Consider the following 27138-nt stretch of genomic DNA (forward strand, 5'->3'; position numbering starts at 1 on the left):
ACATGTGAAAGCAGTAAGTGGTCACTGTTTCATGAATTCAGACACTAGAAATTAACCCTGCCCCGTTTCCTTTTTTTTATTGCGGTCCTTACTGTGGACTGCAACAAATTGGTGGTAAAGCACAGAAGCCCTTGGACATGTTACATGCAGAATTCAGAAGCATTTTGAAAACTGTAAGCGTGATGTCGCTTCTATAAATGTATCCTTTAAGCTGGAGCACTCATCAGAAAAAGGTACTGCCAGCGGTATGAAATATTTACTTATTTTTCCGTGTGCTGTGATTCACTGACAACCATCTATTTGAAGTACAGCGATGGTCTGCACTGCTGGAGCAGTTCGCTTTCGCTAGTCACACAGCTTGATGGGCATTGCGCACTATTGAGAATTGAAGATATAAGGGCGTGACCTTTGACTGTGCACCTGTAACGCTGTCAGATTAGGCTGTGATCAGCGAATTCAGTTCGGAGCATTCTGCCTATACACACGAGCTTTCGCCATTCAGCCCATGGAATCACCACGCCAAGAGAAGTGTGGAATAGGTGACATATTGAACAGCGGAAAAGTTGTTCACGGCCTCTATGTCAGTGCCAATGTGCGCATTACATTAGAAAAATTGAGAGAGACACCATACAGCGTCCAAAACTTTGGTCACCATTTTACATTGCTTGTACAGGAGCGCAGGGTCTGACTCGGGGCCAGTGCATTTGCTCGCTGCCACCAGAAAATTGAGGTTGTCCCGTTGCCTAAGCAACCCACATGTGTCAGGGTGGAAGGTATAGAATACAGACAACAACCCACCGAAGAAACATCAGTACGATCCCTTGACTCGGCCTACCGCGGAGCTAATGCAGCTGCTAGTCCACGCCATACCACTTTAGATGGTGCGGTAAAACAGCGCTCGAGGGCACAGTTCCGTTTTTGAAAGTGCAAGCAACCCTTTCGGTGCAGATTTCCCATATTTTGCTGAAATGTAGCAGAATGGAGCAGAGTTTGCCTCTTGGTGCAGTGCGGCACGATTGGCACAGTGGTAGCATCCCTGTGAGCCCGAATCCCGCCAATCTTGCAAACAATGGAAAATATGGAAATGCAAGCACATATTCTAGTGGACTTTGTAACTGGGAGATGGATTTTTATACATGCAGCTGTTGTGTTCTCACCGCATCCTGTAGGCGCAAACATTTAAATCACAATCACAAACCGCAATCTGATTATGAGGCACACCATAGTGGGGGACTCCGGAAATTGGACAACCTGGAGTTCCTTAATGTGCACCTAAATCTGGGTGTTTTCGGCATTATTTTTTTTTGCACACATCGAAATGTGGTCGCAATGGTCAGGCTAACAAATGTTCACTCGCATAACATGCAAAAACACCGAGCAGATTCAGCATGTACCCCAGATGTTCATTGTCAACAAAAAATGAGATCCCTGGTCATAAGTCAAACTGACTATCATTTGAATTTACAAGTTTGACAGATGTAGCACCAAATGTGCAAAACAGAAATATTTAATTATATGAAATTGCAGATATTGCAAGAAATTGTAGCCATTCCACACCAAATTAGGCCACACAAGAGCACTCAAACATCAAGATGCAATATCGTCAACTCGGAGCTGTTTTTTTTTCTCCTCCTGAATACCTGACTCGACCCTTTCGTGTGCACACTGCTGAGCGGGCCAGGCATTTGCACTGCAGGAAGGTATCAGGTATCAAAATTGGATGAACCAAGCAAAGAGCCAACAGCACCAAGCCTGGTAGTGCGACTAACAGACCCTTTTCCAAATTCGCAAGTACGCTTCTCTGCATAGCTTATCGGCCCAACTAATGACGGCACCGGTCATGGTTCAAATGAACACAAAGTGCTAGCTGCACGTGCTGGGGCTTGCTTCTTGTGCATGGTTTCATTATGAGATCTGCGCCTACATTTCCTATGTAATAAGACAAATTAACAGTGCTCGTATGTACAGATTACAAAAATGACTGTCCCCAACACCTTGGCAAACTGCCTCACAAAAAAAGCTAGCTTTAGAATTATCAAAAGAGCTCATTGTGAAAAAAAAAAAAAAAAGGCGAGTCACCATCCTAAACACTGACAGCTGGCATAACAGCAGCAGCCTGAAATGATGACGACACCACAATGGCTCATACATTGTAACCCAGGATTGAATCCTGGGCGGAGATTAAGAATTTTCTTTACCAACAACTCTAGCCTAGAAAAACATAATTATGAGAGCATGTGGACAGATACCATAAAATCTGGATGAAGTGCCCCTAAAAGCTACCAAATTTTTCATGTCCAATGAAAGGAGAGCACTCATTATGTGTATATCACAATAGGCACCCAAGTCTCACTAGGAAGAAGTAATAACTTATGGAAGTGTTTCCACCTCATTCCTTCAATAACTTTCATTCCAGCCAGACAGCACAGCTTTGGAGGCACACATACAGCCGCAGCAATTCGTACCTTGGGAGTCGATAGCCATGGCCAGCAGCTGCACTCCATCAGGCAGGCAGACACGTCGGGGCATGCGCTGCAAACAGTCGGGAAGGCGGGGCGTGGCTGATCCCCTCACAGGCTGCAGCTCATCCCGACGCAGCAGCCGACATTCAGCCAGAGGATCCTCTCCAGGCCCACTCTCACGACCAAAGCGCACTGCCACATAGGCACCGTCCACCTGGAGGAAAACAACAGGGTAGATTGGAATCATCGAACAATGACCACCCACACACACACACAAAAAAAAAAGATTTGTTAAAATTCAGGCAAAGTCAATGCAGACAGAATCTACTCTGCACAGCAATCTCAACACCAGACACATCTAGACAACTATCTCGCTACCTTCCATCACTCTACCACAAGGTGACTTGTATGTGTCCAGTAGAACCAGTAGAAGTAAGCAGAAACGAACCTGCAAATCCAAATGTGGCCGTCTATCTGAACCTTACAAGTGGCCACACAAATGGCCTTTTGCAGGCTTAATGAACCACTCAGGAACCTATTAGGAATGCATGGTCTATGCCAAACTCCAAAACAATTGCTCGTGCTTGTCACTTAATCTACAGTGCTAGTAAAAGTAAAGCACACCTGGAATAAGCCAAGTGGGCAAATTATGGCCAAGTTACCTTAGCTACACGATTCTGCCCATAACCAACGCGACTCCCCAAATAACTCACTACACTACAGTAAAGCGTCCTTAATTCGGATTTCACGGAACCGTCAAAAAAACATCCGAATGAACAGAATTGTTGAATTCTCAAGGGTATCAAGAAAATAATAAACAGATGCTTACTATGTCAACAAGGTTTTATTTATTGAATCAATGAGCAAATCCTGCTTCTATCTGGCACAAACGCTGTGCAGAAGCTGCAATTCTCGTCATCTCGTGACTTCATTCGCAGTGTGACTGCAGCATATGCCTTGATATGAGACATGGTTTTTACTACCGCACGCACTTCCAGATTATTCTTCCACCAGTGCGCTGGTCACCCACAGATTGTCTGCAAATCGTGATGTAGCCGGTGCTTTTCATACTCGACAGCTTTGCACCATCAAAATGAAGCAACTGTTTCCTGCAACCGAAGTACTCACCTAGTCAACGAAACTATTGCTTGCTGCAACCACTGATTAAGAAATTGCAGCCACTATAGACACAATCATGGACAGCAACTACGCAGTTATGAAGGCACTTGGCTGACACACGAACCGATTCAAAACTAAACTACTGTTTGCCGCAGCCGCTGTGGACGAAACTGTGATGGTTATCGATACAATCACAGATGGCGACTATGCAGCTTCGAATATATGTGGCCAATTAAGGCTTATGGGTGGCAATAAAAGCAGGAATAAAGGTTTTAACTCTTTCGTTACCACGCCTATTCAAATCGATCAGTGGTGATTAATGCTTTAAGTAGCCGATTTCGACATCTTGGAGCTGTTTCTCATCCACTTAAGCCCACCCAGTAGTTACTACAGGCACTGCACTTTCAGAATCAGTTAAAATTTTCCCTCTCTGGCAAAGTTGTGATTTTTAACAGACCTTTTTGGGAACTAATGTGCGTATGTAGTAGCGAAATGGGGCGTGGCTGTCACCCTCTGGCATGCTCGAGAAGAAAGCATGCCGCCCATGGTTAGGCTGCACTAGCATCAAAATTTTGTAATTAAATGACTCTTAGCAAGTCAAGAATTAAATTTGATCACCGGCTTTGTCATCCGACAGTGCTGAGTGGTGATAATTACCCGAAAATAATGCCAGCTGTCCACTAGTGAGCTTTGGTTTGAAGTTTGAGTTGTTTTATTCCACTAAAAGTGTTTTTTCTGAAGATCTGCAGCATGTCCAACATGTGGACCTGGCATTTTCAACCAGTTTCCAAGAGTTTAGATTTTGTTTCTTTCGTAAAATCCTGGCAAGGGATTTTAGAGCTACTGCAGTTATCGAAACTTACTCCCATGGCGTCGTCCCATACGGCTGCGTCGCGAGAAAAGCATCCCGCTTGAAACTATGCTGCACCCACACTTGAATTTAGTGAAGACGACTCGAGTTATGATTCCGAAGATGACAGAAAAGCAGACAGCGACAAGGTTTTGAGTCAGCCTGAGACATCCGCAGCTGCTCACTGGAGAGTTTCATTTAAGACCGTGAGCAGTCTCCTTCCTTTTGCGTGCCTATCTTCCAATCTTTCTGCGCAAATCGAGTGCTCTACTGATTATATTCAGGGTGCATACTTCGCAGGGCCATGACATGCTGCCATTGGCAGTAAGGAAACTCTTGTTCACGCTAAGAAGGCCACCCGTCGCACATCTTGGCCCAGCACTACGGAGCAGCGCAAGACAGTTTGCAACAGCATGAGATTTCTTTCTGCTCTTCTTCACTGCAGAGGTGATAAAGGCAGTCTGCAAAAATGCAAACAGATATGCTTGGATGCATAATTCTGTAGTTATGCTGCTATGATGAGAGCGATCAGTCCCGGAAAGAGGTGCATGACTCCCGACGAACTGGTGAAGTAAATTCCTTGGACTTCTCATCAGACCCCCCCCCCCCCATCCTCAGAAGATGCCGAAAAAAAGCAGAACTGCAAAATGTGTTATGAGGACCGTAAAGCTGAACAGAAATCAGCCGTGCTGTGGGAAAAGTGAGGAATGCGCCTATGCTTCACAAAATCCAGGAACTGCCTCACTGCATGGCACGAGCGATGAAGCAGTTTTTGGTCTTAGTTTCTTTTCTACTTCTTAGCTTTTCTTAGCTTCTTTTCTGTATCCGAAGAGCAGCAGTGTACTGAGCATTTATTTTCTCAGATACTATTCCTAGATTATTTATATTTGAAATGTATATTCTGAATTTCCTTTGTTATTAATGTTTTTGTAGATATCATATTTTTTCATTGTCATTTTTATCAACTGGCAGCAAAAATGGCACTTTCTAGAATTTTCTTGTGTTACCTAATAAATTTTTCTTTTATGCAACATATCTTTCTGGAAAGAGCATTTCATTATGTACAATATGCTATGCTTCAATGTGTGCTGGAATATTATTTGAAGTGGTAAATAAATTTTTCCTAGACCTATAAAAGAATGACCGTTTTCTCGCGGTAATGAAAAAGTTAAAGGTCCAAATAGTCATGAAGTGTTCCAGCATTGCTTTCATTCATGCATGATTTTTGCTGATGATTATTGCAATACAGACAGCACCACTTCATTTTGAGTGGACGCTAGCGTTATTCTTGCTTTCTTGTGTCATATACTTGCGGTGCTCTTCACTCACTAAGCTAGAGTTGTCCAAATTTACCTTTGTGCAGCCACGTACACCTGAATGAATGCGAGTTTGATTACATTAAATAATGAATACGGCTGCTGGGCCCAGAGGACAAGTTCAAATTTTGCAATTTTTCAAACTGCCAAAGGAGAATTGACGAGGTTTTACTGTATTAGGTGGGGCCCACACCACAGACTTCCAGCTCCATCACACAACACAAACCCATTGCACATAGAAGAAAAGCAATGGAAAGCAACTGTGGCAGGAGTGGCTGTGAACTGCGACTTGACATGCACACGGTATCACAACGTGGCAGAAAGCCAGGCACCCGCCTTCATTTTTTACCACGAGCTTTGCAACTTTGTCACTGAACAAATACCATCGAAGTACAGCATGTGCAACAGTACTGCACGACCTTCAAGGCTGCAGCGCACTGTTATCTAGGCTGGCATTGCAGAGTGCTCATGGAGTGAAACGTGTCACTTTAGGGCTAACTAAGATACACACTTTCGTTTCCACCCATTGCAGTTTGTGTCGCATCAAGATAATTTTGGCGAGTACACTTAAAGTTCGCACACCTTTGGTGACCCGATTCCTAGCGACATGACATGGTACTCTCGTGTACCATACCTACTCGCGTAATGATAGCACATTTTTGTCAAAACAATTTCTGCAAATTAAATTTTCCGCGAAAAGCGAAAAAATTTTTTCATCCCGCATTTGCTGCGAGATGACAACAAGTCAACAAACAGCCGGCTGCCGCTGTAACAGTGCGGGACACCAAAACAAAAATGGCAGCCGGCAGAGCAACCCGAACACGCCGAACGAGATTTTTTTTTTTCTTTTCGTGAGTACATTGCACACATTGAAACAGTTTCTTCCGTATCAGTAATGAATAATATCATTAATATTGGCAAGTCTGTGGCAATAACATAGCCATGTTCACTTTGAGGGGACAGAAACAGAGATGGGCATGCTTAGCTGCCAGTGACATAGAAACACATGGCGGATATGCTGCGGAAATTGCGGCATTTGTCTTTGCTACTACCCTAACACGGCACGTTTCCACTAAGAGTGGGCGAATATCTTAGCTTTGTTACAAGCATCGGCGTATGAATAGGTTACACTTCTAACGTATCAGTGTAAACGTGGCTACTATCATTGCCACTCGACATTTGTTACGTGCCCATGAGTACACACGAGAAGAATCGAAAGGCGCCTTTTTTGTTGCTGTTGACCACAACCGTTATAAAGCCTACAAATAATAAAGCCAAGGCAAGTTTGGTTCTACCTTTTTTTTTTTTTTTTTTTTTTTCATGGAAGTGTGGAAAGTGATGAAAGGAATAAAATGGGACATCTGCTTAAGAATGTTTGGTGCGTGCAGATCGCTTGGTCGTTCGCATAGCATTTGACAGATGGTAAGCGCGATCATCATTAGCTAGACTTGGCACACGACATATCGCTGCGGCAAATTCAGGGTGCGATCATTACACGAGTGCGATCATTATACAAGTAAATACGGTACTTTACACGTATTCAGGATGCTACTAAATGCTCTCTGTTGCGTTTCGTTCCGTGAGCAGTGTACATATTCAGCTGCATTCCCACCATTGTTTTTCACATCCACAGTGTGGCACTACCTCCTATGAAAAAGGCTCGGTGGAGACTCACCTTGATGACTCGCCCCACAGGAATGTTCTTCACATCCTCCACGAAGACAACGTCACGCAAATGCCACTCCTCTTCATCCCGGCGTTCAGAAGCCGCGTCCAACGATGACGTGCTGGCCTTATGCTTGCGCTTGTGTGGCAGGGGGCTGTGTGCTGGCTCGCTACACGTTGACGAGGCTGGCGATGGCGGTGGTGGCATCTCGGTCCTGTCCGAGGACTTGGTCTCTGAGCTGGAAGATGCCACCTTGCTGCTGCTACTGCCGCCTCCGCCACTACCACTGCTTCCCGCCCCAGAGCTGTCAGATGTCTCAGCTTTCTTCTCACTGCAGGCAGACACATAGAACACAACATAAACACCCATGCACATGGCTTGTCAACACCAAAGCACAATGCCAAAAATCATAGCAGACTATAAAGGGCCCAACTGCAAATTTTGGTTATATGCTGGAAGTTGTAAAACGCTGCCCAGGAAACATGAAAAATGTTTCTAATCGGTTACTTATTGAAAGAGAAATGCAATTGTCCTGTTACCATGCTGCCAGAAGGCAAGCATCACTGTCAACAGAGATAATCTCCACCTTAGCCTCTACTAGCACCTGCAAGCAGTGTTCCTTCTCTGCCTTCTCCCAAACCTGGTAGAGGCCCTCTAATTGGTTTTGATGCAGAGTAAATTTACGGTTTGCAAATGGTAAACAGATAAAGCTCGATCTAACGAAACCAGATAGTACAAAGTTCTCGATCTAACAAAGAAATTTACATTCCCCGGCAGATACCCAAACGGTTCTATGTTATCATTAACCCGAATCAATGAAACAAACTTGGCCAAACTCTATTTAATGAAGTTCTTTCCTGAAATGTGTAAATAAAGCGATAATTTTTCTAATTTTGATACAGACAGCTTCTTCGACCGTGCGCTCTAAAGCAATCACATTAAAACATCTAGATGCCATGGTCACATCCCTAGCTTTATTTTTACAAGGCCGCACGCCGCATCCAAGCATGGGACAGCCGACTCAACACTGCCTCAGCAGGGACGGTGGTGGTTGCTTTCATTATTTCATGATTTATGCGACAGATGACTGGATTAACAGCAAATACAATGCCACAGTAGCCTTTGTGTGTCGCTACGTTACAATTTTAGATTTCGAAGGGCCAAAAAATTCCTTTCTCGATTTTACGAACTTCCTGATTTAACGAAATAATTAGAGCGTGGTCATCACTTCGTTAAATCAAATTTCTACTGCACATGTATTCATTACTGCGAAGATAAGTTATTTTATGTATGTTCCAAATCATTACAGTCTTACTTTTCAATTTTTGCTGTTTCGAAAATGGCTCCATGAAATTGACCCCGCATGTGAGTGCACCCCCCAACTTTGTTTCGGTATATTGGAGGAAAAAGTACTTTCATTACGTAGATATATACTGTAATGCATAAGAAATGCCGCACGTACAGCAAACTGGAAATTGGCAACGTCGAACCAAGGCCTAAAAAGGTCGATGGCAGTCTGGCTATACGTACCTTGCATTGAGCTTCTTTTTTTTTTTTTTTTATTCTGAGTAGAATCAGTTACAATTGTAACAGGCATACAAATTTGAACACACTTCTTTATACAAAAGAAAGGTGCATCAAAATTTTTTCAAACTCTAAGATGCTCCAACACAGTTTGGGTGCAGTGTGACAGGGTGCTAGTTTCTGCACAGTTGCTGTTTACTTATGTTTTTGCACTAGGGTGGAGAACTCACCAGAGGATCTTGAACTGACAGGTGTCCGGCAGATTCCAGGCAGCCGAAAGGAGCTGGCCAACCCTAGGCAAGCCGCCTGCAGTGGTGAAGGCCAGGGCACCAGGGTGGTACATGGGACTATTGCGCATACACACTTGTGACCCGGCCACAATCTCAGACGCGTGGCTGGACATCTTGTGCTTCTTGGCACGGGAGGTTGCCTTCTCCCAGAGCTTCTTCCGCTGGCTGAAGGGCAGCACACCCCTGCAGCCAAAGGACAACAAAAATAAATCGAACTTGAGTGCAGAATCAACGATGAAGCTGCTTAAAAAAACCACTGGGTTCATATTTGCACAGGGCATACTGATTGCTTTGTGGGTTGTCATTCTCAAGCGATCACTTTCAGGAATACGACCGCTTTCGTGAGATTTTTGTGTGAATTGGCACCAGATGCATCTACATATACTGCTGAGAGAGTTCCTGGCACTCTGGCAAGCTTGCTATCTCCGGTGACACAGCCGGTGCCAAGTCATGCAAAATCTTGTGAAAGTGATCGTATCCCAGAAATCGATCATTCGAGAATACCGCCCCTGGATAAACTGAAGCATCAATCAATTTGACAGGCTAAAAGCCATAATCCAAGTCGCACCTCATTTGATGGTTTGACACGCAAGGACCACCCAATTTTTGTGATTTCTGACTTACCAAGCATCTTACGACCAACATGTTTCGTGCTCCTACTAATCTAGCATTACTATTTAGATGCCCTTCATGCTCAAGCTTGAAGATTTACCATTTTTACACCATTCAATTGCTCACCCAAATATAATGCACACCCAATTTTTTTTTGCTGGCTTAAAGTAGGAAAACAAAATTGCATCTGAATATAACGTGCACCTGAATGTAATCCGTGCCCCATTCATAAAAGAAAAATATAGCATGTCCCCATGTTCGAGATCTGAAAAAAAAAAAAAAAAATCAGATGTGCAGAATTTACCTTCTCAGAAAGCAAACTTTTTCTTAATGAGCTTTCATAATGAAAACTGCACGTCGCCACAATTTGCAGTTCATTGGCCACAGATACCAAGCACCCAAGGCAGTGTTCTAGAGCAAACACTTAGAGATACTGTCACGTAGTAGTGACGGTGAATAATACAGCTGTAAAACTGTGAATGACAAAACTAACTTTTTCATTGGGCGAACTTGTGCCCACAAAAGCAAGCTACACTCAAAGTGCAGCAATAGTGGCGAACACGGTCGGTGATTGTTGAAATCTGATCTGCGGTCAATCACATCGGCTTTTATACACAAGTCATCAAAGGTTCCAGAGTAATCGGTGGTATCTTCCAGCAAGTTCTACACAATTTGCGTTGCATGTGCAATCAGATTACACAAGCTTCGCTACAACAGAATCATCGATAAGATTTGAGAAACTTCCGATACACGCGGGCGCGTCCTACGCTGAACGATAACATTTGTGTGGCGGTGAAAAACGCTCACCCGTAAAGGATAAACAAGTTCACGTGTCAATACAGTCCGAACCCGGATATAACAAATTATTGTTTATAACAAACAGCTCTAAAATTTTCTTTAAAATTTTTGTATAATTTTTTTTACATACCAAATTGTTGCCACATCAAACTATTTCACAGTCCTCTTCGAGATCAATATATCCGGTTTCGACTGTACGCAGCCGAAAAAAGGAGCATGTTAGGTTTCTGCATATATAGTACATTACCATATTTACTCGAATCTAGGCCGGCCCCGATTCTAAGCCAACCTCTGAATGTCCGAAGCCAGAAAAAAAAAGAAAAAAGAACATCTCGAATGTAGGCCGAACAAAAAAGTGAGGACCGCATTCACAAAATGAAAACAGCATTTATTCAATATGAGCATGCCGAGCTCATTCTACGTCACCGCTTGTGAGTATGCGCACATGTTACGTCACGGTGAGAACAACCACGTCTATAGTTCATTCGGTGGTTTGATGCACTGGTGCAGCCAACGTAACCAGATACAGCCAATGCGCTGCGACGCTCCCGGTGGTGAGCAACACTCATCCATGCACCCATAATGTCGGACTATAAACAGGCCATATCTTCCTTAGAGCTGTCATCTCCTCGTTGCAGCACGTGCAAAAAGCGTCTGCCATTGCCCCCTTCAACGACAAATGTTTTTCTAATCAATGCTGGAGTGCCCTCCAGCTCAAACGTTTGACGATGCCTTTGTGGCTAAAACAACTTTTCCTTTGAAAGCGGCACTAATGTGGCATCGCTTGTTTCGTGCCATTATGATAACGCCACGCCGCACGCCGATAACGACACACGTCAAAACGGCGACATCGCTTGTGTACTTCAGTTGACTACTGGCGCGGCTAGTAGCAGCTGTAATACTGACTTTTCTAGATTGTGCTAGCTATGCACCACATTTACCCTTTCCAGTTAAAAGTTAAGTGCCCTTCCACTCTGTGAAGAAGTATGGCCAGCGAAGCTGTGTATGTGGTCCCCTTAAGGGACCCTGAAATGATTTTGACTTATTTTGTACAAACATACTGAGTCATTAGAGTAGGTCCTTATGATCATTAATCGACGCATCTAAGTGCTCCGCATAAGGCGTGCAATTTATTATAAGGTTTTTAAAAATGTACATCGCTGCCGATTGCAGCACACCACTCGGCTGAATTTTCAGCCGCCCATAACCATTGGAAGTAAATTGCTCTAATGATGCTGGTAGGGCAAGCTGTTCAACTGGCTGCCCAGGGCACGTCATGAATTTTTCCAATTTTATGGTGAATGAATGTTGTTCGTAATAGTTGGAATGCTAGTTGATTTGTTTCTATAAAAAGAAAGTAATAGAAAGATAATGCACAAGAACAATTTATCACTATACTTAAGCACCTCCGGCACAGAGCAAGTGTGATCTGCTTGTGTTACAATGTGCACCGTGTTGACGAGAGCTTTGCAGTCAGTGTTGATCTCAGTCTTTTCATGAGCCTGTGTTGCGTTGTGGGTTGCAAACATAGTGATTGGCAATATGTCAAGCTGCGACATCGTGTCCCTCTGCAAGGCAGCAGACGAGCGGAGTGGCTGCAGCGCATCACACTATCGGTATCCGATCGGCGCCAGGATTTGCTCGTTTGTGGCGGTCACTTTACGCCAGAGGATCACTACCACAATAGTGTTTCGCGTGTCCAGTACTCTGCTAAATGCAAGCACAAGCAGACTGGGCCTGGCTGTTTGACCGTGCCATTTCACAAAATGAGCAGAGGCGCAAATGCGAACAGTCTGCATGGTGCAGTCACCTGGTGGCACAGAGGTCAACCAAACACAGTAGCAGTAACGAAGTGTATTCTTTGCTGCTGGTATAAATTTTTCACAGAAGCGTAATCGTGAACACGTTGTTTTTATAAATGTTTATAATGTTTTACACTTGCTTAGAGCAATATTACCTCTTTCTTTGGCTGGTTAAGCTCTGCGCCACTAGGTGGCTGGACCCTGCAGACTGATCCGGTCCCTCACATACGTCTATGCCAAAGCTCCTCCATCAGCTTGAGTTTATGCCTCCACCCATTCGTCGAAACACCCAGCTCACCTGTGGTTACCGGAATACCAGACACACTCAGCGCTGACAGAATGCTTGCAACGCACAGTACTTCGATAGCTCTCGCTTGGCGTCAACTGCCAAGCAGCTGGCGGAGAGGTTGTAGAGGCTTCGCGTGCTTGCTCCTAGACAACCGGAAGTAGATGACACGATGTGCAATCATGACACAGAGTCAGTGAAGGCGGAGAGCTTAGCCCCAATAACTTGGCAAACGAGTTGAGGAGAAAATGCATGGCCATGGAGGAGGGCAACTTGTAATCATCTGTAGCTCTCTTAATATGAGATGCTTCAAACATACTGTGGTGTGAATGATTAACTTTAGCTGGGCCTTACGTGTCTGCAAAATTTGTCTGAACAGTTTCAGGGGACCCTTAAATGGCAAACTGCACCTCCGCCACGGGTTAACCTGGCACTGCACTATCTTCGGGATCGGTGCATATATGGGGAGTGCTTAACGCCTGCTTCACTTCTGCCGCAGGTCAGCCCGGTATTGTACTGCCTTCGGGATTGGCCCACGTATGGAGTGCCTAACATCTGCTTCAGCTCCACTGTGGGTCGACCCAGTATTGCGACAACTTCGAGATCAGCCCACATATTCGCGTCTACACATGTACACGATCCTGGGGGAACTAGCCCTTAACAGCTTCACTGTAAAATTAGTTATGTCTGTGTTTCTTAACTAATGAATTAATTAACGACGACAACAAACGCGGGAGAACTAGCACGAGCCCGTTCACGCGGTAGTACCGAGAGTGCTAATGAGCCAGCTGTGGAGGAAGACAATGCTGAGCCAATCCTGAGGATGACAGTTTTGTGTTAACACACGGGCACAATCTTGGGGAAAGTGGCCCTTAACAGCTTTGTTAAAAAAATTGGCACGTTTTTAAAATCGTTGAATTTAAGCAGACCGTAGAGTTTAGTATACGATTACTTGAAAAAAGAACTATTGGCCTAGATTCGAATAAATACAGTAGTTTTCTGTGCAGAAGGGGAGGATTTTACTCACCACCAGTAGAGAGCACCCGACTGCAGCCTCACGCACGAGTAGAGGGAACAGACATGGAGCGCCACCACAGGATCCTGCTGGAACTCTGGAAAGCTCTGTGCGGGCTGCTCAAGCTTGGGAGCCACTGCAGCCAGTGAGTCATCCAGCCAAGTGGCCACACGTCCAGACTCGGTCACCACTGTGGCTCGAACACACCGTGCCTCCACCAGAACACACCGGTCTCCAACCAAGCCCAAGGAAAGAGTCTTTGGGTGGTGGACACCTGGTTGCTGCATGTGGAAAATGCATTTGTCAACCTACGTGCTACAGTAAAACCTCGTTAAACCGTACCCGCTTAAACAGTAGTTTCGTTTTAAAGGTAGTAAAGTCAAATCCCCAACTCAGCAGCCATTGACCATAATGTGTTTTGTATCCGCAATAAACCGTACCAGCTTATTGCGTACGGATCGATTAAAACGTAGTGTTTCAACTTTTTGACGCGCAAACACGGTGGTGCGCCGTCTCCATCGGGCGGCCCGGCAGAACAACAAGCCTCAGAGATCGAAACAACGGCCTCCAAGCGCCCTGTGCGTTTGCGCATGAAGCCAGATCAACATCAACATCATTTCGACGCCGTGCCAGGGAGCGTTATGGAGTCGTGCAAGTGAGGACTCGCGTCGTTCCGAAGCTCGGATAAAAAAAGACGCCGGGTGCTCAGCATAGAAGAAAAATTAGACATTGTCTATGTTATCGAACGTGACACAATGAAGTCGGCGCCAGCACGCAACAAGAATCTGCTGCTGACTACAGTATGTGGTATTTGGAAAGCGAAGAAGTTGCTCGGCAGCGCTGCTGTGACCATGAAGACATGTCGGCTACAAGGTTTGACTTTCCGCCATCGTTGCCTGTGTTGTTGCCGAAGTGTCGACTAGCGACAGTGATGAGGACGACACGCAAGGCGACAGTACGGGCGATTCAGGCACGACAGTAGCATAAGCTACGCGTTACGTCAGCCTCATGAATGCAATCGTCGCGACGAGAACAGGGGCGCGATAATGTAACTCTATTGCAAATGAAACGCATTCCAAACTCCGGCACCCGGCAATGAAAAAGGCGCCCCCGGGACTTCTGCAGCACTACTGCGCACGTGCACGGAGAATACGTAACGCCAACGAGGGATCTGCCATGCGAGTGTTTGCCGAGAAGAGGGCTGGCTGAAAAGCTGGCACGCAGCTTCAGTAAGTTTGAGGCCGCTGTCATCGTGCTAGGCCACCGCGGCATCAAACGAAAATAACACTTTTGTCGCGCGAAGTGAATAAATACTGCATGTTTTTTTCCCCTTTCATCGCACTCTCTGAGTTCCGTTTTCGACAGGTAAGTGGGCAATCTCATGCTATTCGGTTAAACAGTACATACTTTTTCCGAGCTCCAGCCAACTACGGTTTAACAAGGTTTCACTATACTGGTAAGTTGTCCTGGGGCTGCTTGACTGGCCTTCTGTGGCTTGGAATAGCCTGCCATAGCTGTTCTGCAGGTTTTGCCATGCATCACCTTACGCCTTTGTTACCACATCAGATTATTACCATTCAAATAATGTCCATTATAAAAAAAAAATCCATGCATCTACAGTCGAACCCACATAATAACAATATTGCTACGGAACAGTATCAATATTCACGTAACAATATTCAAGTGCCAGGGAAATTGTATAGTTATAACCGATAATTATTATAACCGGTTTGCACAAAAAAAGCCGAGGGGACAAACATCTGAACATTTCAATGAGACAAAGTACAGTCGAATTCGCTTGTAGCATTACCGGTTTTAACAATTCTTGCATGCAAGAATGAGCTGCCAATGACCAGCCAACTTTCGTATGCGTTCTATGGCGAAATAAACCAAGTCTTACTTCATGCATGGGCAAACAGGTTCTCCGGATATTGGTCAACTTACTGATACTTTGTAATAAGGTGAAGTGGCCTGCTGCAAGTTTACTGCATCATTTAATCTCATCTCTTACGAAAACTTCAAGTGCTCATAGCTCCTTTTACTTGGCCTCTATAGACAGGGCACGAACCTCATTATTCTTGTAAGGTTCTGGCTCACTCCACTTCCACTGATGCAGCTGTCCCGTGGAACTCAGGGCCACAAGCTCAGAGTAGAGAGACACAATGTGCACAAATTTGGTGCCCTGGAAGAGAAGTGAACAGCCCCATCAGAACTCACATCCCATCGAGAATGAATGGCAAAAGATATACAAGACACACATGTCATAACTGCCAAAGACCAAAAGAATATGCAGATCCCATGCACTGCAGGATTCGGTTTAAGTTATGTGTTTGTTCGAGGAACACTGCTCTTGTTTAGAGACAATTTGTGAGTGCGGTAGCAAATACTAGTATGACTGTGACTGTGGCTTGTATTTTATCAGCAAGACAACCAGCAACTGCAAAAAAAAAGGGGGGGGGAGGGGCAAATGATGAAGAGCGGTGAGCTGCAAGAGCATTGTGACATAGGGCCCTAGCTTTGGCAAGATTAAAGGATGGCACCCTAGTGAGTAATATCGTAGTTGGCAGAGTGGTAGTGGGCTTGTGTCTACTTGGCAAGACAGCAGCCAGCAGCAGCCCGCAAGGGGTTTCGAAAAGGCAAAGAAAGCTCTGCGTTAAAATGTACTGCATACATGCCAGCCTGCAAACTTTCGTATTCATGAAATTGTGCAAGCCTGACACCGAGCAGGCGAGGGATGAACAGCAAACTTTTTTAAAGCTTGCCTTGGACACCTGCCTGGCCAGGGATACACATGCACTTTATTACCCTTCAATTGAAGCACATGAGCAATCACAAACGTGGCTCAGCAAATATTGACAGGTGACATTGTTTTTAGATCAGTGATTTTTTCAGCAACTTTTCTGTTGCCAATCTGCCCTGTTTCAGAAAGTTGTCAGCGTAAACTTGCTTGAAGCAAGTGCCTCTCCTGTGTTTTCATCTGAATTCCTAGTTGCAAGGCCGACAAGCAGGCCTTATTCGCAAACACAATTTTTTTTTTGTAAAACCTAATGCAACATTTATAAAATTGTAAAACGAGCCAAAATTCGTAGCTCTGACAAAAAATTCAGGTGCGTTGGCAGATATATCACTGCAACAAGACAACCAGAACTTATCTTTACTTGCCTTGTCAGGCCAGTACTCTGGCTCCTCTGAAAGCCAAAGCGGGCTCATTTTCTTGGCATCAGCAAGATCCGAGCTGCTGTCACGCAGGGCTGACTCCAACCATCGCCGAGAGCCAGAGTAGTGGCGTTCACGGACCCTAAACATGCTGTCGCGATCACGGTCCCTATCCCTGTCCCGGTCTTGGTCTCCTGCAGAGAAAGACAGCATAGTGAGCACCACTACACATCATACATAAACGCCACAATCAAGCAACGAAACATGGGGGCAGTAGGAAATGCATTTCTGTCATGTCATTGCACAAATAGAGGTACATTATGAGCATGTTGCTGTTTATTTTTCTCTCTTTAACATTAACCCTCAACAGTCCAACTCACATTACAATCAAACTAACAAATGAGTTCACTGTGTCTTTTTCACGTCTAATAGAAGTACACAAAAAAGAGCCAAGCACTCAACTAATGTTTAGTTAGTTATACCCTGAAAGTTACACTGCTAGGGATTGTTCTACTGAAATAATTTTCGGAATCGGTTTAGTGGAGAGGATAAAAGAAATTGAATGCTTTGTTACCATACTGTCTGGAAGGAAGAGCAACTGCCAATAGAGACACTCACTCCCTCTGCCTCGAGTAGGGTCTGCAAGCGACATTCCTTTCCCGCCTTTTCCATCACCAGAGCTGAGGGACCGTGTCCGGTTCAGGTAACAAGCCCCACCTCTTTTACTTTTTTTTTTTCGGCACAACGCATTTCCGGCACCAGTTTCGTTTTACACATTGGACGAATTAACGAAGTAACATGCCTTGATGAGTGACATTGCTAGGGCTGTGTTTTACATTACATTAGATTTGTGTGTGTTACCTCCAACTCTTTGGCTGGAAGCACCACTTCGAGATGTGGCACTTAGTTTGAAATGTGAGCCATTTTCACGTAGCACAGTGCTGCAATACTTTGCAGACAAGGTCGTCAGGATGTGAAACATGTGCTGTGCTTGTTTGTTTAAGATGGCCAAACCTGGTGAAGGGCCCTTCAACCCTGTAAGGGTAGAATTTTTTTGCAACAATCCTACCCCAGTGTGCAACTTTATTTATTGCAGTTTTCAGCAGCACGAAATGATAAACTCATGAATACAGCAAAAGTTATTGCAAGCAATATTTCGTCTAAAGAATGTTTTACTCACACATACAGTATACATGCAAATACAACATACAGTAAGAGATTTAGAAAGATCTCTAGTAAAATTTATGGCTATCAATTTGTTGTCCCAAAAACATGTTTCATCAGAATAAGAATTCCGTCAGAAATGAGTCGGAATAAGAAATGCTTGAGTAGCCTCCACGAGAAGAGGCAATGAGCACGGCCATATCGAAATCACAACTGCGCACACTCCAGTGCACAGGAATGCACAAACCGCAACTAAAGGCAAAGAAAAAGAAAACTTATTAGTACCTCCGAACGTCAGCTGCACAGGGCTATGTCTAAGCTACCAGAAAGACAATAGTGGCTGCAATAACAAACTATAGCATCTCCTTCGTGCAAACTTTGGAGGTAGCAGACTACGTGATCGCGACCATGTAAGCGACCGCTTGGAAGTAAACAAGTCAAGTTATGTGCCCCAGTGAGTAGGAACGCAATTTTAAATTACTTTGGGCATTTCCACAGAGATGGTAGCACCTCTAAACAACCAGTGGTATCCAATAGGCACAAAACATCAAATGTAAGATTGGTGCCGCACATGTGTGTCAAAAGCTATGCGGGATAAATCAGCGGCACCATACATGCATGGCAAAAACCCTGAAAAGGTTAAAAGTACTGGTGTGCGAACATTCAAAAATTTCAAACATTATCGAATATTACACTTTTAATATTCGTACTCGATTTGAAAACCAGGTATTTGATAATTTTCGAATATTCGATTGGATACGAATATTCGAGACAAACCGAGTATATTGTTGGCTGCGCGGGAGCAAACATGGCTCTTTGCATTTATTTCTAATATAAGAAAGTGTGTCTGGTTTTGAGCTGAATTTTGCGATAATTTCATGCTGCGGGCAAAATTTCACCTGTAGAACATGCTTAGCCACTGGACGTCTAAGCTTTGCAGGAAAGCCAGCCCCTCAGTAGCAAGGGACATGGCTTTGCAAACCGCGAGAGTACACTCTTTTGCAGGTTCCACCCCCAATCCTGAGCTTATTGCTTGACAGCAAATGGGTGAACGACGGCTGAGACAGGGTCAAATGCCTCTGAGCTTACGGGAAATTGATGCGGTATAGTAAGGCATAGGCTGGCGAGAACGGACAACCAGCAGAAATTACCCAATTTTCCAAAGCTAACACAAGCCAAATACACAATCGTTTAGTATAACGGCTTAGTAGAATAATTTTTTTGCCGATGACAATGTAATTGCAATTTTCCAGCATGTTAACCCAATTTGCTAATAAATGCACATGCATATCGTTATTCGATATTCGATGCTAAATATTCATATTCAATTCGCATTAGAAAATTTTGATATCTGCACACCCCTAGTTAAAGGCACACTGAAGGAAGAACACTAAATCACACCGATAAAGTATACTTTTAAACTCTATCTTCATTAATTTCATGGTATGAATTTGATTGATTGAAGAGAAAATGAAAGTTAGATGCAGTTTTCTTTTCATATATTGCGCTTGAGCTCCAGTGCAGGACATGTGATGTCACAGACTTCATTTTCTTTTCTTTATTGGTTGGGTGGGTGTGAGGGGGGGCACAATGGCACAGTGAAAGTTCTTGAAACTTGTCAAGTCAGTCTTCAGCTAATTTCGAACATTATACGGTCAATCTAAACTGAAAATTAGAAACTAACTTGACCCGAGCAAATGACATCAAGATCCACGACGTTGTGACAACCTGGTGCAGAGACTCCCAAGGCCACGGCACCAGTCACCTTTAATTTTTGCATTCTTTCCTGGCTAACCAAGCCTCTTCTAAAACTTTTTCTTAAGGTATTGATGGCTAACTTATCAACAAGGCTTCAACAAGGCTCAATCTTTCACTTTAGTATCTCTTTAATGCTTGTAAACATGACATCACACAGCCTACCAATGTGATATGAAACATTTAGAAGCAGTTTAGTCCTTGGAACTGATCTTGATTAATTGTCGGTATACATGAGCTCAAATTTGTAAACATGCAGAGCAAAAATTGAACCAAAGAAAAAAATAAAATAAGAAAAATCTCGGATGAAAACCATGGCCTTGCATGCCTTGTATAAACATGGCCTTGAGTGCTGATCCCCCAAAATTTCAAAATAGAAATATCACGTGTTGGCTTACCAGAGGGTCGTGGTGCACTTACGAAAGGCCTCACAGCTAAAACAGCATCCACATACTGTTTAAGAAACGCGCGTCAAGCAACCATAGCAGTTCCGAAAAATTTTTGATTAGCTGCACTTCCAAAAACATTCACTCTATTTGCATCGCCAGAAGAATTTTTTAACAAGAACCAAGAAATAAAAACTCTTCGAAGCTAGACAAGACTGCTTTACAAAGCCAGACAATGCAACTTTCTCTTAAAGGGACACTAAAGGCAAATATGTCAACGTGGACTGCTAAATTACCTTCCAGAAACCCTGAAGCACATGTTCTGTGCCAAGAAAACACTTAGTTTAAGAGAAATTTGCATCTTAAGGGTCTGCATTCCTCAATCGGAATGCAGATCACCCGCCACAAGTGAGGAGGTGTGATGTTGTATAAGCCATCCCCACCCTCTGTTGCCATCCATGAGTAAAACGGTGCCAGACAGCCAGCACTGCGGTTCTATCTAGTACTATAGTGCAACAGCACGCCCAGAAAATTAAGGACACAGCCAACCCCATCCCAATACATCACATGGATGTGGCATTTTCCGCTGCTAGCAGAAATCGTTCTTGTCGCCCGGAAATCCACGTAAAGGCCCGCCCTTAACCATGTGATTGCGTAACAACAGGACAGCAACCAGTGCGCCCGCTTTGATCCGAATTTGTTGTTGCTACCTTCTCTCCTCCGTGACAGCAATAAATAAATAAATAGTAAAATGAGCCTTCAGTTTGTATCAATGTAAAATGTACCTGAGATCGATCATATGCAATCTTGGAGCCTATAGAGTCACAAAAGTGCTGATTTCTAGCTATCAGATGGCGCCACAGAATTTAACACTCGCAGCATGGAATGCATTTTTTACTAGCTACTATGGCATATTAAACCTATACCTAGTACCCTTTGGTTAAAATGTTGGCCTCGCCTCGCAACATGTTTGAGAATCTCAATGTACTTACAATTGTATTCATTCAGACAACAATAGAAGTTTATCGCTACTTCTTTTTTTTTTCTTCCCACCCCCCCTAGATTGCACTCATGTACATAGTCCCACAGAAAGATGCAACAGCGCTATATAGGGTATGCCTGTCGCATTGCTGATTATCGTGTGCATATGGTTGACTCTTTTAGTGTTAGCTTTGCAAGACATTAAAACAAGTGCAGATAAGTACAGAAACTACCAAAACACAAAAGCACAGACAGCACAGGGTTGAGCAATAACCTTTCGACCATCCGCAGAATCGAACGTGACTGGGCAAGTAGCATTTTCTTCCACCTTATAATGCAATGCATTATTTTTTTATTATCAGTGCGAGTATACTAGTGACAGAATTATAATGAAGAGTTGCTACACCCTCTGGCTAACACTAGAATGTCGAACGCAAATTGAGTCTCACATTTATGTCAATTTCTCGCTTACTAAAGCTCCGTTCTCAATAATATTGAAGCCTTAGATGTTTTGAGTATTAATCTATCACTGTAGCTTTACTGAACACTTGCCTTTAGTGTCCCTTGAAAGCATTATTTCATTGCAATATCACAAGTATCTGCACCCCCACATATCTATGAACATGGCTACGAAATTGGGGACAATTCATGCATGAAGGCATGGAAAACTAAGATGAAATACAGCTGGCATACATCAATCAAACATTATTCGAATAATAGAGGTGCTCCATGGGCTAGATTTGACAGAATCAAGAATCGTGGGGAGACAAGGTACGAATTACATACATTTTAGCTATTCTAGGTTTCTTTTCTTTTTTGTGAGTGCTACAGGTGTTTCAATTCTTTTTTGCAAATTTTCTCAGAACCCACTTTTTCAAGTTTCTTTCATTCACCAACAAGCATAATTATATTGACACGGATGCTTTATCTGTATCCAGTTACCGCATTTCATCAGCTAAACAACGTTAAATGTTATCGCTCGGTGCAGGATGCGCCTGAATGTATCCGAAGTTTCGCGAATGTTATCGATGGTTCTGTCTGTTGTCGACGAACCTTGTTAATCTGATTGCATACGCGACACGAATTGTGTCGTAGTTTCTGGAAGGCGCGCGGGCACCAGCGAATAGGCTGTAACTTTCGACGACTGATGTATGCAAACCGACGCGCTTGACCCGCAGATGAGATTTTCGACGATTGCCGGCATTGCTCGCCGCTATCGTTGCGACTGAGTCGGTACTATTTATTTACCGTCACTACTACGTGGCAATATTTCCAACACAGATTTTTTCAGTGATACTTTTCACGCCTAATTCTTACATAGTTGGCTGTGCAATAAGCTACCAAAAAATGAAGTGGTACAACAGTTTTTGATATGATATGGCATCGTACTGCAAGTGTTTGCAAAGCAATCTTGCAAACAGACGACGCGCGAGCGCTGATGTCGATATTTTGTGCACTATTGTTACTTCAAAAATAAAAACAAACTGTTGCGGCAGGCGTATATTCATTATTCAAACGTGTTTTTTATATCTAAACGCGCATACAGATCACTAACTTATTGTTTCACGCTTAGTTTACAGCAGGCTGTATTAGGCCGGACTTCGACGGATGAAGACAGAATAGTCAAGCAACAGTGCGCCGCAGCCGAGGAGCGAGCTTCGGCGCGCGTCAGAGCTTCTCTCCGGTGGTTGCGTGCCCTCTTCCTCCAACCGACGCGAAGCGTTCGCTTGTCGGCACGCGCCGAAGCTTGCCGACGCGTGCCAGTGGTTGGGGCATAACAAAGAACGCATCCCGAAGCACAGCAGCTACTCCGTCTGATGGCACGTGGAAAAAGGGGTAAAGCACAAAAGCGCCACCGCTTCAAACTAAACTTCAAACTCTTCGGGCACAGTCGCGGCCTCCGTGCTGTACAGCGCCGCGTCCGCGTCTCCGCACCAAAAGAGAAAGGAACAAATCGCATGACTGCGCGCTCTTATATTTCACGGCCGTCGGTGGGGCGCCCTTTAATGGCTCGTGCTCACGGTCGCGTCCGTCCATGCGCTGGAATCATGCCAACTGTGGCCTCTCCTCCGCGACGTGGCGCAACCTCCTCCCTTCCTTAGCAACCGGCGCGCCGGTGGGGGGCGCAGCTGTGCATAGCAACCATGACGTCACACAGTAGCGGTAGAACGAGCGCGCGTGTCGGCGGTGGCAGCTGCACCGCCGCTCCTTCGCCCGACGTCTCGTTGCAGTCGAGTGAGTGAGGCGCATGGCTCAGAAGCGGCCCAGTGATTCCGCGCCAAGCGGTTCGGGGAAGCGGCAGCGGACGCCAGATTCCCCCAACACCAAGCGCCAGAAGAACAAGGAGCGAATTTGCATGCGACGACTGAACATGTCACCAGATGCGAAAGCAAGGGAGGCAGATCGAAAGCGGCAGCAGCGACAGGCGATATCGCCGAACACCAAAGCGAATGAATTGGAGCGCAGACGGCAGCAGCGCGTGGCTTTCGCCAAGCACATTTTAGAATTTCCAAAGTGTCTTCGGTAATTTTCGTATCAACCGACGCGGGTCGAAAATTGATTCGTAACAAACGTTTTCCAGCACGTTGCAAAGACATGGGGCTCGGCCAGGACCACAGAAAAATTCGTATCATCCGGAAATTCGTATTAGCCGTGATCGTATTATCGAGATTCCACTGTAGCTTATATGGCGACAACTTATGAACTGATGGTTTCAAAAGCGGAATGGTTAATTTTGGGGCTTTCACTATAACAAACTTTCAGAATAACAAAGTTTACCACAGTCCCTTGAAGTTCATTATATTGAGATTTCGCTGTAGTACTCTTGTTGGCTGGGACAAATGTAGAGTGTTTTTATGATGAGTTCAACTACTTGTGTCTTTTCCTTGTCATGTGGCATGTATAACTAGCGTGACAAAAGTCCCATAATTTCTTTACAGGCATCACCACATGATGAAACTTGGCATAGCCCACGGGATTGCCGTGAAAAGGGTCTATATGCAAATTTTGCCTTAATTCACAGCAGCAAGGCCTGCACTGTCGTGAAGCCATGCCTCAAGGCAAGGTTCTCTGCCATTCAAAGTTTCGTTACCTCCTTGCGAACCCTACCCTCTTCCCACCCCTGTGTGTTGAAGCTCCCTTCTCTTCTTCATGATCACCCATTCTCCTCCTTTTTACAGATCGCCATTTTGCATTTAGTAGTTAGTGAAGTGCTCATGGCAATAGTGATTGTGCCCGCGGCACTGGCGCAGCAGAAGTCTGATCACAGTGTGCTGGGATCAAATGGCCCTCCTTTACAGCACAGCAGCAGCTGAATATTATCAGCATTGGCGAAGAGGATGGGGAACAATGCCACTGGTCGAAGATATGACGCGGAGATGTCATGCATCCGCAAATAGAGACTGCTTTTTAAAATATGTGAGCGTATATTATATATGCACTTATTTTCATGGATTATAAGTGATATTTTTTTCTCCTTTCTGGGCCATTGTAGTTGAAGGTGCAGGCTATACATAGTGGCAGGTTATACACAGAAAAAGATGGTAGGGCCCAGATGTTGCTTTGGGATGTTAAACGCAATCAATCAACTCAAATGTCCATCAAGACATCGACCACATGTTCAGTTTGCCGATACGATTATTATACAGTGGAACCCCACTGATATGTTCCTCGCTGTTGTGTTTTGCCAGATGTTGCGTCACATTTTGGTGGTTCAAATCTAAAGCCCTTTTACTCTTATGTATGTTGTTCCCATTTGATACGTCGCCATTCTGTAGAGTTCCCATATCTTACACTGAGTTTGAAAGTGGTGGTCACATAAATTTAGCAGTGCAGATGCAAATTCACTCACACAAGTTGTTTTCCAGCTGTAACATATTTTTCCACAGTCCCTTGAAAAACATAACAGGATTCTACACTATAAAAATACAGTAGGGGTGTTGTAATAGTGAAATTTCCTAATCAAATTGAATATGAATATTTTAGAGTTACCTTCAAATGTTGAATCAAATATTTTCTCATTTCTAAGCAGAGCGAAATATAAAGCTTTTGGAAGGTTCACTTGGTAAAACAATGAGGCTTATTTACATTTGTTTGATGCATGTGTGTAATGCTGTTAACAGGATATTCGATCAACTGAAGAACATGTAAATGAGCAACAATTGCGTTCTGCTATCAGCTCTCCCGTGAAAGAATCACCTTAGACAGCGGTCACATGTATCGATATCGCTCTCTTTAGCACCATAAATGTCATCACTGATATTCGAACAGAAACAAATAAACAAATTTGAATTGTGGGTTCTCTAATGAAATGCAAATCGAATATAAAGGAATATTTTATTTGCACTCGAATTATTACAAGCAGGAAGCTTGAAAAGTTACCCAATGTATGAGGTAGCCAATGTATGTGTAGTACTCATCACTGATAATTTAAAACATGCATTCTCTCCCCTTTCCAAATCCACAAGGTAAAGACCAACTCACCAGAACGTCCTCGACTGCCAGTGCGATTTCGAAGATTAGCATAGCCAAACATGTCCTCAGAGAACATTGCATCAGCATCTATGATCACACTGGGGTGGTCTCCATGGATACCAGCATCTAGCAGAGATATGAGGTCATCTGCAAGGTCACAAAACTGCATTTTAGAATAACCCTGAAAGCACACAAACAGCAACAAACAACAGCCCTACAGCTTTGCTGTCCGAATGGTTATCAGACACAATATAGAGACAGCTCTTCTAGAGGTAAGATCAAGTCCAACATGACTGAAAATGGGACTTACTTGTGACAATACAAACTGGAAGGAGCTGCAAAATTAAATTCTAGAATTTTAAGAGAAAAACCACAATCTGATTATGAGGCACACTGTAGTGGGGCACTCTGGATTAATCCTGACCATCTGTGTGTTTTTTTAGTGTGAACCCAATGCAAGGTACACAAGTGTTTCTGCATTCCGTCCCCAATCCCAGCTGCCACAGCCGGGATAGGGTGCTGGCTTTAGCCAGCGACTTTGAGCTCAGCAATGCCATGCCATAGCCACTGGGCTACCACAGCAGGTTGCAAGAAGCAGCGTCAAACAAGACAAAGCACTTAAACTAAGAAGGCACCAGACTTCTTCAGTTGCAAGTGAAATTTAATTTAAAAGAATGAATACACATAATCTGAACTACCCACACCTTACGTGCAGCAAAAAACCACACACACAACCACAACCAACTGCCATTATGTATCATGGCCCTTTCAGGCAAGCATTGGTCAAGTAAATTTTTTTCATGCAGGCCAATGCATTATGGAACCGGCTTCAAGCAGAACAAGCAAGAAGAGGAATGCCACAAAGCAAGCGTCGTAACTCGCCCACTGACAAGCTTCAGCCACACGTGGGTCACTAAATCCGCCAATCCAATAAAGGGGGATTCACCAAGGAGGTTTCGGGCCCACCTAAGCCAGGCGACACAGGCTACACAGAGGCTCTAGTGGGACAATTGATAAGGAGTCATTATGCAATGTACAAATAACGACCAGTTGAGGCATTTTTATGTAGAAAACACTATCTTTACAAATGAGGTGTTTTTTCATCAGCATTCCATCTGCCTTCAGCATGCAGCACCAACAAGAGTGATGCAACATGAATACCATGATAGATTGGGCTTGAATAGTGTTGATTCATCGGATTTAACGTCCCAACGCTAGGTCTATAAGAGATGCCATAGTGGAGGGCTTCGGATGAATCTCAACCACCTGAGGTTTTTACCATGAACCTAAATCTGACAACACAACTTTCCTCGATTTTCACCCCCACCAAAATGTGGCCACTGCGGCCACGAACTGAACCCAAGACCTCCCGCTCAGAATGCCATAACCTCCGTGGCAAGTTTGAAAATTACACACACAACATAATGTCCATGCCCAATCGATCATGGCAACAAAGCACCAAGTTTGCCAACTAGTTTTACTA

The 27138-nt window shown here is 44.2% G+C and overlaps 1 protein-coding gene across 10 annotated transcripts in view; it reads right to left on the reverse strand.

The window, feature by feature from the left end:
• hyd (E3 ubiquitin-protein ligase hyd) overlaps nucleotides 1–27138 on the reverse strand; it is a 141334-nt gene that overhangs the window by 101037 nt on the left and 13159 nt on the right. For 7 of the 10 annotated variants that reach the window (XM_075695787.1, XM_075695783.1, XM_075695786.1 and 4 more), the window contains exons 7-14: nucleotides 25665–25802; nucleotides 20214–20249; nucleotides 16903–17090; nucleotides 15809–15922; nucleotides 13753–14021; nucleotides 9168–9410; nucleotides 7423–7744; nucleotides 2466–2676 (exon numbers count right to left, since the gene is read on the reverse strand). In XM_075695787.1, the coding sequence (XP_075551902.1) occupies nucleotides 2466–2676; nucleotides 7423–7744; nucleotides 9168–9410; nucleotides 13753–14021; nucleotides 15809–15922; nucleotides 16903–17090; nucleotides 20214–20249; nucleotides 25665–25802 (1521 nt within the window). The remainder of the gene's footprint in view (nucleotides 1–2465; nucleotides 2677–7422; nucleotides 7745–9167; nucleotides 9411–13752; nucleotides 14022–15808; nucleotides 15923–16902; nucleotides 17091–20213; nucleotides 20250–25664; nucleotides 25803–27138) is intronic. The other 3 variants (XM_075695788.1, XM_075695785.1, XM_075695789.1) reach the window with 1 other exon arrangement.

This window comes from Dermacentor variabilis, chromosome 6 (genome assembly GCF_050947875.1).
Source record: "Dermacentor variabilis isolate Ectoservices chromosome 6, ASM5094787v1, whole genome shotgun sequence".
Taxonomy (NCBI): Eukaryota; Metazoa; Arthropoda; class Arachnida; order Ixodida; family Ixodidae; genus Dermacentor; species Dermacentor variabilis.